Raw genomic sequence first — 10,771 nt, 5'->3', positions numbered from 1 at the left:
AGACCTAAATAGCAACGTATATCATAGTAATTGTTGTGAAATAGTATCTTTGTAAGAGATGGCGTTGACCGCAGCTAAGAATGAGATAATGTAAGAGGAAACCATGATTTTGAGGCTAAGTAATATTTGTTTACCAGTCTTTCATATATCAAGAAAAAATATGTATAATATATTGTACTTCAAACTGTTAGTTGGTATTTTGAAAGTGCACAGTATAATCTTAATATGAAATTGTGAAGAAACCAAAGTATTTTTAAGTTGTCTTTAGGCTAATACTAATAGTAATATCAATGCTAATATTAGTAATAGGCCTAAAGTTAAATTTAACTCTTAAAGTTAAAAGTACAGTGAATAACGTTAAAGTCACATCAGTTTTAAACTGTTAAAGATCATTGTTCTACTATAACGTTGAGCCTGTTCGTGATGATGAGAAACTCACTTGAAGTAAAAACGTATTCTGAAGACGGTTAGAGTGTCGAAACGTTGTTCTTTACTGTTTTTAAATTTGTTTTAATACTCATACGAGACGTCTTGAGAATAAATTATCACGATGTTGATTGTGAAACTTATACATTACCGGTTATAGAATGCACTTAAGCACAACTGGAAATATTGTGATAATATTATTAGGACTATTTCAAGCTGTAAACAATAACAGATAAGTCGGAATGTTGCACCGTTGTTTAATTATGTTGCAACTAGTTCTGGTCTTACTTTGTATTACTAACTCTTACTGACAATACCATAGAACTGAAACCACCAGTACACTGCAACTTTCAAGCATATTGGTAGACTAAAGTATTGCCATTAGAGACAGTCGAGATCTGTAAAAATATTTATTCACTCATCAAGTAGATTTTCATTTTCAGTGAAAATCAGCAAGAAGGGTTTGTATTTTCATTGGAAAAGTCAGTATTTGAAAAAGAAGCAACTTGTTATTGGCATTAGTATATTAATTATTATTATGTAATATGAGCTATGATTTAAAAATTAAGATACAAGGTTAATTTTTATTCTCAGCTCACAGTCATAAGTATGAATTGTAGCGCTCGGAAACTACTTCATTAAACTTTATCGTTGAGAGCTCGAGATTGAAATTACTTTTGTAACTTTGTCCACCAATAGATCTTGCGAATTTGGAATAAAAATCCGAATGTCAGCATTAGAAATGGGCATGTAAACTATTTGTTTGGCCATCACTGTGAAATATGGCTTTTGTGATTTTCATAAATAACTTGCTATTGTCAACTAAAGTTTTAATGTTTGTTTTTTAATTTTGCACAAAGCTGCATGAGGGCTATTTGCGCTAGCCGTTCCTAATTTAGCAGTGTAAGACCAGAGGGAAGGAAGCTAGTCATCACTACCCACTGCCAACTCTTGGGCTACTTTTTTACCAACAAATAGTGGGATTGACCATCACTTTATGACACCCCCATGGTTGAAAGGGCGAGCACGTTTGGTGCGACAGGGATTTGAACCCATGACCCTCAGATTATGAGTCAAATGCCTTAACCAACCTGGACATGCTGGGCCAAAGCTTTAATGTTAGATGAAACATAGTTGTATTGGTCTATTGATTTACCCTGAAGAACCCACACAAATATGTAAGAAAAAAGAAAATGAAAACAATTGTGCAATACATAAGAAATACTTGCAGAATTTCTCTAATTATACACCAAATATAATGTAAGGCAATACTACATTGAAAAAGTTACACTTCAATGGAATGAGAATATTGTGGTTGTGCAAAATAATGCAATAAAAAAACCAAAAAAAACAGTGGAAACACTCTGACCATGATTTAATAAGAGGGACTTTATAAATATGAAGAACATTGGGAAAGATATTTAATAGTCTCATTTATCTGTGCCATTCATAGAGGAGAAAAGAATGCAGAAGTCTTTATCATAGTATAATGTGTTATATGTGATAGTATGTAGGTAAATATTGAAAGGATTTCCTTCATTCAATATGAGATTTTCTTTGATTTTAATAACTAGGTGGTATATTGTGGTAACAATATAAATCTGTTTACAACATATATATATATTGCCAAACAATGTAATTTTTTTTAATTGCTGTTTTTAAGATTCTCTACATTTTGTGGACTGTTCTGAAAGATATTTCAGGAAATCCCATAGCATAATTAAAGTATAAGAATGACTTTCAGTACAATTGTTGTGGTTAAGATTTTAAAATGTTCAATAACTTTTTCTTTATTTTAAAGATTGTAGAATCCATAAATGTTAGTACAGTTGAGAAAGGTTAGTTATGTACATAAATGCATCTGCTTATGGGTTTTCACTTTTCTTATAGGTGTTTTTCATGATCTTGCCACTTAAGTAAGGAGGCAGTTTTTCTTGAGGTAATTTTTGATATCGCATTTTAGATGGAACACCAGTTTTATTTGTTGTTTTTTTTCAGGAGCTGTATGAATTACTACAAAAATTACATTCTTGAAAACACAAGATGTGAAACTTCTGTAGATGAAATATAAACATGAAAAAGTTGATTTATGACAGTAAGATGCAGCCTTTGTCTCATTACTTGCAAGTTTAAGAAGTTTACTGCTCTGGATTATTTAAGTTTTGTCAAATACTTGAAAAGGCAATGGTGTAATTATTTTGGATAAAACCAGACAGATTATGTCAGATAATTAGAGGCTTAAAGAATTGAGCACTGATCCTGTTCTTAATAAACAGGATAAATTAATTTAGAACAATATTATTTTTAAAGAGGTTATAAGTATAGGTACACAATATAGTACTCTTTTTTAATTATCTGAATAACTAATTAGAACTAATTGCCCCATTTCTTCACTAACCCTTAAGCATGCCAGCCACCTTATGGTGTCTGCATAGTGCAATTTGGACTTCCTGCAAGCAATGCAAGTTGGCTTGTGTACTTAAACATTCAATTTTAAAAATAAACTTGGCATCTCTCATGGCTCATTAAGTTCAGTTAAAAGTGTTACTAAGTCTAGAACAAAATTTGTTTTTTGTTTCTTATGATTCAGTGGTGATGAGAAACTCGAAGTAAAATTTACCTCAAGATGGCTGGTATGGGTATCAAAAGTTTTATTAAAATAGAGAACAATGTTTCAACTTTCTTAGGTGATCTTCAGGTTAACAAAGAAAATTTGCAAACTCTCTTTATTTAACCTCAAGATGACCTAAGAAAGCTGAAATGTTTTCTCCATTTTAATAAAAGTTTAAGTACCCATATCAGCCGTCTTGAGATTCAGTGACACCTTTGGACTACTACCACAATATACCTTATATAGTATTTTTTGAAGTACTGTTACTATCACGTAACTTCTTATTGATGATTCACATAATATGCCAAGTTATTACAATCTACAAAATAAGTTTTCCAACTTAATGTCATTAAATCACTTGTGATGGTCATTTGTTTTAGCATTCACTGAGATGAATTTGTTGTTAGAGCATTCTGAGCAAGATTTCTCGGATTGTGTTCACATCTGTTTAGATCTGTTATTGCTGTTATCTGTCACTTGCATTTGTAAATCAATTATGTAAATACATAAGTTCTCATTTCTAGAGATCTCATTTAGGCAGAAATTTTAAAACAAATCCAGCTAAAAATTCAATTTCAATGTGAAACACAATAGATATCACATATAAGAATATTCTATTACAATATAGAAAATTGCAAAAATCCATGGATTTCATAGAATTTCTATAAAAATTGCAAAATGTTGATGTTTTGTGAAATTTACTTACTCTGTTCTTAATCAGAATACATACTCATATTTTTCTTTATAAACATTGTGGTACAATTTTCTGTCATATAGTTGCTGTATTTTGTTTTATTTTTTGCAAAACACATTGGAATCTGATATCTTTTTTTTTCATGTAACACACTAACTCTTAATGAAGTTACTGTTATTTTGTTTATTAATAACATTATTTTAGTCCCAAATTACTTCAATGTTGTATAGTTTTTCTACATCTTTTACTTTTTTGATCTGTTTCAAATTCACTGTGGGTCATTCCATGTCAAACACCCACATTTTGGAAAATTTTCCAGATGACCCCTTCAGAATGCATTGAAAAAATTCACATGTGCTCATCTACCCACTTTTATGATAAATTGACAAAGATGAGATCAATATCTCTAATAGTTTCTGACTTACAGCCCTGTAAAATTGAGTTAATTTTATTTTTGGCAAATTCATTTTCAGGCAACTTTGGCTGCTTAAAGCTGCAAGAGTGATGGTGGTAGAAGGCTGAAATTTCCTACACTGACTGAATTAATATCTCAGAATTCAAAAATGGTCTCAAACCAAGTTTATCTCTTAGGATTTTCATAGTGAGGTTGTAAAATCACCTGAAAACCCCAAATCGTAAAAAAACATTGGTTTATTTAATAAGCCATAGCTCTAAGATTTAATATGATACAAAGCTGAATTTTGTTTTCAAATTTCCTATAACATATAAGTTGATATATCAGTAATTGTTGTAATTAAAAGTCCATTAGATCTCCTGTAAAAATATTTAGTTGCATGCAACTTTTTATGATTGAGCTAAAAATAGCCCTACTTCAGGCCACAGTTTGACCTTGTCACCAGTTATTCAGCATTTTCAGATTTTTACCATATATTCTTACATCTCTGAATAAGATCTACAAAAAAAATCAAGATGGTGTTCAACCGACTTTCTGAGTTATATTTTGTTAAAGTATCCTCTGATCATATGTTGTTTCATTTAAAAAAAAAAAACAATTCAGGTGTGTTACTGTGTGCAAATATATCCATACAATTTTGAAATAATTTATGAATCCCATTGAAATATTCTAATCAGCCTTTACCATATATTCTTACATCTCTGAATATGATCTTCAAAAAATTCAAGGTTGTGTAAAATAATAAATTATCAAATTTTAAGTGTCTCTGATATGTACCATTGGGCAAAGGCCCACATTCAGGGCATTTAGTTCTTTCTTGTCAATCAGGAATCAGTCCTGCAGAATTGTGTAAAGTTTGATCTACTTGAGTGCAATGAAAAATACAAAACTGTGTCAGGTATTAGGTTACATCATAGCTTTATTCCCCACTCAACCAACAAATTCTATATGAGAAGGCTATCAGATGATGATGTGTACACAGTTGTAACTGTTGGTAGCAACAGTGAAAGTGATGCTGCTGCAGCTCAAATAGGGTCTAATGATAGCAATGACAATTATCAGCCAGGGAAATATGTGGCATGCATATACGATCATGAATGGTATGTAGGAAACATAAAAGATAGATCAGACGAACATTCCGATGTGTTGGTGTCATTTATGAAGAAATCAAGAAACAAACTGTTCTCATTGCTTGCAATGTCACGTAAAGATGAAAGCTGGATTCCTTTCCCACATATTCTTTGTCTGGTAAGTGCACCTACCATACAAGGCAGTAGTGCTTGCCACTATGTTCTACATCAAAGTGATCTCAACATAATCAAATTCAAATTTGAGAAATTTATTCAAGCTGTCTGAACAAAGCAATGTTTATTTGATGTTGTTAAGGCTACTTTATCGCCAAAGTAGTTTTTTGAAACATTTCACTGTCACTATTATTGCAGTTTGGTGTGACTATAATCTTTCTCAGTTATCCCCTGTTGTAACACTGTGCTCTTTGTGTCTGATTTACCTTTGTATTTATTATATTATGAATCTTTAACTCAGCCATATCTGCATAACTGTAATGCATACACAACATATTTGCATTGCCATGTGATCTAACTAGTTATGCCAATAAACTTGTTCAGAAATGAATTTATTCTTTCTTTTTTCTTACAACTTCATTATTTAACATTGTGAAAGGCTGGTTAAAATATTTCAGTGGGATTCATAAAATTCTGACAGGTATTTTTCAAAATTATGTGGATATATTTGCACACAGTAACACACCTTAACTGAATTTTGTTTTAAATAAAAAACGTATGGTCAGAGGATATTTTAAAAAATTATAACTCAAAACGTAGGTTGAACACCATCCTGATTTTTTTTGTAGATCATATTCAGAGATGTAAGAATATATGGTAAAAATCTGAAAAGGCTGAATAACTGGTGACAAGATCAAACTGTGGTCTGAAGTAGGGCTACTTTTAGCTCATAAAAAGTTGCATGCAGTTAAGTTTTTTTACAGGAGATCTAACAGACTTTTAATTACAGTAATTGCTGATATATCAACTTATATGTTATAGGAAATTAGAAAAAACATTCAGCTTTGTATCATATTAAGTCTTAGTGCTATGGCTAATTACATAAACCAATGTTTTTCACAATTTTGGGTTTTCAGGTGATTTTACAGCCTCTCTATGCAAATCCTAAGAGAGATAAACTTGGTTTGAGACCATTTTGAATTCTGTGAGATGAATTCAGTCAGTGTAGCAAATTTCAGCTATTCTGTCACCATTACTCTTGCAGGTTTAAGCAGCCAAAGTTGCCCAAAAATTAATTTGCCAAAAATAAAAAAAATTAAATTTTACAGGGCTGTAAATCAGAAAATATTAGAAATATTCATCTAATCTTTGGCAGTTTTTCATTATATGGGTAGATGAGCACATGTGAATTTTTTCAAGGCATTCTGTGGGGGTCACCTGCAGCCCCCTGGATGATTTGACATGGAATGACCCCTGTAGAATCTTCTATTTTAATTTTAATTGCTATATTTATGTTGGGTATTTTCTACCTGTCTGTGTATACACATTAGATTCATAGACTTGCTACAGCAGTAACCACTTTGTTACTTTTGATGTTAGTTTTTTTAATGTCGTTAACCACAGCAAGAGTATTTAGCCTGTGATTGTGGTGAACTTTCAACTGTAATACCGTACAAGCAACAATAGAATGTCTAATATGTACTAATGATGAGGATATTTGTTGTTAGAAATTAATTCATATCAGCTTTACTTTGTCTGGTTTTGTATGCTAAGTGAAATTTTTTCCTGTCATTGTATAGCTGTAATAGAACTATTCCTATTATGTAACTGCTCTGCTATTTATTACAGGGTTGTATGTCTGAGGAAGAAATTTTTATCTTCAGTTGTAGAGGTTGTGACTTTAGAGAAGTTTTAAAAAAACATGGTGTTGGTGTATGTTTGGGAGATAAATGCTGGATTTAGTTACTATTTTTCTCCAATTTGCGAAAGCTTGAAAGTCAGAAATGTACATTGGGCCAGAAGGCCCTTAACGATGCATGAAATCTGATGTCATAAAACTTATTTAGAAAAGAATTTTACTAATGGAATAATTTATGTAAATAATATTTTAATGATAAATGATCAGAACTTCACAAAATACAGCATATATTTAAAGCAGAATTATATATCAGGATTGTTTTCTGGTAAAGTGTGTGTGTGTGTGTGTATGTATATATGTATATAATGTATACGTATTGCTTTAAATATTATGTTTAGTTAAGATAATTACAGCCTTTTCAGAAATACTCCTTTCAAAGCTGTTGGTTAGTTAATCATACAGCAAATGCCTATGCTATCATCATTACACTACATGTAATTATGAAATAAGCCCCTCATTTGGAATTTTTGTATCATGAAAACTACTGAATCTAAGAGGACCAAATTTGATCAGAAGCATTGAGAATCATAAATTGTATTTTTTTTTTTTTTGAGTCATTTAAAAATTGCCCAGCCCATCAAGCCTATTCCTAAATGAAACAGTTCTGGACAGTATTCACTGATCCTCATAAACTTTTTTCCTAATTCCTATTTTCAGATCCTCCAAGTTTTATGGGCTATTCTGATAGATATTCCCTTTGAGGAAATCCCGTAGCCAAAAATCTTCTGATGCAATGTCTAGTGGTCATGTATCCATTTTCTTTTTGGAATTCTCTCTTGACCAAATTAAACTGCTATTGCTGTGAGAGTGCATTTAAAGAAAAGTTCCACAATCCAACGTACTGGCATGCATTTTACTAGCATCACCAGTCTCATGCTGTTGAAAGGGAAGTAAAAACATGATTGTGTGTACAGGTGTCTAGTGTACTGTATACATATGGTCTGTATATAACAGCAGCATATGGTTCAAGTGCCTCAAAATTGAAAAAAAAAAAGTAGACCTTTATATCAATTTCAAATTTTTATTACTAAAATTCTTGTTTAACTGGTTTGTTGAATTATTTGTGAATTGAAAATTTTATGAAAATTTAAGGCTTCAAACATATACACTTGTAACATAATTTTGTTCATCTACAGAATTATATAACCATGGTCCAGGATGTCTACCGTTGTGAAACCTACAGTAGTTGCAGGAAAAAATTTTAGTTATTGAAATGGAAAAGAAAGAAATGTGGTACGCTCTTCCAGATTCACTTCTTGTTCAAGTATTTTCTCATTTAAATGCTTTTAGCCTCGTACAAGCTGGAGCAGTTTGTCAGTCATGGCACAGAGTATCATGTGATGAACTGCTATGGAAAAAGCTTTTTTACAGAGATTGGAAAATTGATCCAAATATCCCAATTGCACCTGGGAAAACTTCCTGGAAAAGTGAATACAAGCGTCTTAAACACCACACACCAGTTTTAGAATCGGAAGTTCTTACTGACCACACTCACCAAGTACTTCATGTTAGTTTCTCACACAATGGAGATATGTTTGCCAGTTGCTCAAAAGATGGTTATGTTAAGGTATGTTAACAAAATTATTTTGTTCAATACATTAAACATTTTGTAACTTCCATTTGTATAAGGGGCTTATTTGTATGAAGAGTAGGTTTGTAACACATTACCAACTGAAGTTTCAAATGTTCAATAGTAATGATTTATGTAATTTACTTATGATATCACCATAACTACTTGTTTGATTGAAAATCATTTTATTTTACAGTTAATCTAAAATATGAAATAAAACATTTGGAGTTTAAAAATACATAGAACTGAAATATTGGTTTTCTGTGTTTTAAATAGTGAATTTACATTTATGTACACAAATTTGATACTATGTGCAACATGTGTACAGATACATACCTTAAGTTTGCATTGCAAGAACATCTTACAGTAGATAGTTAAATGAACTATAGATGACTTAGGCAAAGTATATCTAATTAACAGTCATTGTAACAAGCAGATTAACATTAATAGTTTTTTAATGTAGTGTTGATTAATTGGACATATCCCATATAGTAATAAATAAGCAGCAAAACAGAACAAGTAATGCTGAAAGTTTAGTTATAAAATAGACTTTCAGCTGTAGCATAATAAGTTACAATAAAATGCTATTATTCATTAATTTTTTTAACAACATTGTTCATTTAAACATACCCTTTGAGAAAGTGAGGGTACACAGTTTCACAGGTGCTTTATTACAGTATTAAAATGACTACTGATGGAATATATTTTTGTTTTATACTTCTATCATAACACTTTTGCATCTTGTACAGCTTCTTAAACATACCCCCACCATACCTTAACATAATGATTTGAATCTCAAATGCACAGAAGGATCTGCTGAATTTGTTTTTGTGGTGATATGCATATATATGTTTTTTTTTTGTGTTTTTTTAATACAACATTTTTTATTTAAGAACTTGGCATTATCCAAACCAGAAGATTGAATTTCCTGTGTAAGTGTGATTAATATTCAAACATTATCAGAAATTCTTTGTTAATAAGATAAGAAAAATTTGACATTACTTGAATGCTGTTGGATGAACCTTCAAATGTTAGTGCTATCTATGAATTCCTGGCTAATGAACAAACTTCTGAATACAGCTCTAATTTGTTTGTTTTGGTTTTGTGTCATTTTATTAATTATTTAAGTAATGAAAGCTTTATTTCTTTGTTTTTCTTTATGACCAAGTCAAATCAGCTGCCAGAATTTTTCATGGGCTTACTTCAGTGCACAACACTGCACAACAATTTTTTTGAAAAGTTTTGCTTCCTCAAAAGTTTTTGCTGATTGTGACAGGTACCTGGTGGGTATGCACAAATATAGTTTTGGTTTTGCTTTGTCACGTAGGAACATTGAGAAATAGACAGTTAACTGTTTACTGGCAATAACGTATTTAATTGTGTTTATGTTTCTAATATGCTATTATTGCCCAGCTTTGAAACGGATCATCTCACATTGATATTTACTTTGACATCTGCTGGTTGGGTTCTGGCCTGGCTGGCATCTCTGGCGCCACCTTTGTTTTGCTCACCATTTAATTATGTTATGACCAATCTCACTTCTTCACCTTAAAAAAGTCAAAATAAAATAAAGGCAAAAATCACATGTAAATTTCAATAATTTTTCACGTGAGGGGCAGAAGAGAAACCACAACGTTCCTGACCAACCACAGTTGGAGAGAGAATTCTTCAGACTTCTCTCTCTCTAAACTAAATTCCTGCCACATTTGTTTGCGTTTGTTTATATGCTGTTAAAAGTGTTTTGCTCCTGATTTTTGTTTATATTCAATGTATGATGCATCATGTTGCAGTGTCCAACAGTAATCAGCAAGCATTGACAGATTCCAGTTGCCCTGATATTGTTTTTCTGTTGTAGCAAAACTGAAGATTTCAATGAAATGGTACGTGATGGTTAAAATTTGGATGTGATTTTTGTGGTCAAATCAGCCAAAAATCTATAAGGAACACCCAACAGTGTTCAAGAAGCAAAAATTTTGTTGTACAGTGTTATCAAAACCTTATGAAAAGTTTATTTTTCAATGTGATTAATAGGGATGAATTACAAAATTTAAACTTTTTATACTGTACACTTCTTGGGACTAGATTTATTGTAATGTAATGAAAATATTTCAT

General features: G+C 31.3%; 1 protein-coding gene across 6 annotated transcripts in view; it reads left to right on the top strand.

Annotated features, from left to right (window-relative positions):
- Positions 1 to 10,771, top strand: part of Fbw5 (F-box and WD repeat domain containing 5) — a 44,513-nt gene continuing 33,742 nt past the window's right edge. Inside the window, exons 1-3 of one of the 6 annotated variants that reach the window (XM_076497621.1) lie at positions 1 to 90; positions 2,317 to 2,365; positions 8,226 to 8,656. In XM_076497621.1, the coding sequence (XP_076353736.1) occupies positions 8,303 to 8,656 (354 nt within the window). In that variant the 5' untranslated portion in view covers positions 1 to 90; positions 2,317 to 2,365; positions 8,226 to 8,302. Of the gene's footprint in view, positions 120 to 2,316; positions 2,366 to 2,424; positions 2,522 to 8,225; positions 8,657 to 10,449; positions 10,540 to 10,771 lie in introns of those variants that run through there. The other 5 variants (XM_076497619.1, XM_076497625.1, XM_076497620.1 and 2 more) reach the window with 5 other exon arrangements.

This window comes from Tachypleus tridentatus, chromosome 4, assembly GCF_004210375.1.
Source record: "Tachypleus tridentatus isolate NWPU-2018 chromosome 4, ASM421037v1, whole genome shotgun sequence".
NCBI classification, from domain to species: domain Eukaryota; kingdom Metazoa; phylum Arthropoda; class Merostomata; order Xiphosura; family Limulidae; genus Tachypleus; species Tachypleus tridentatus.
The sequence above is the reverse complement of the archived record's forward strand: the minus strand, read 5'-3'. Positions and strand labels throughout refer to the sequence as shown.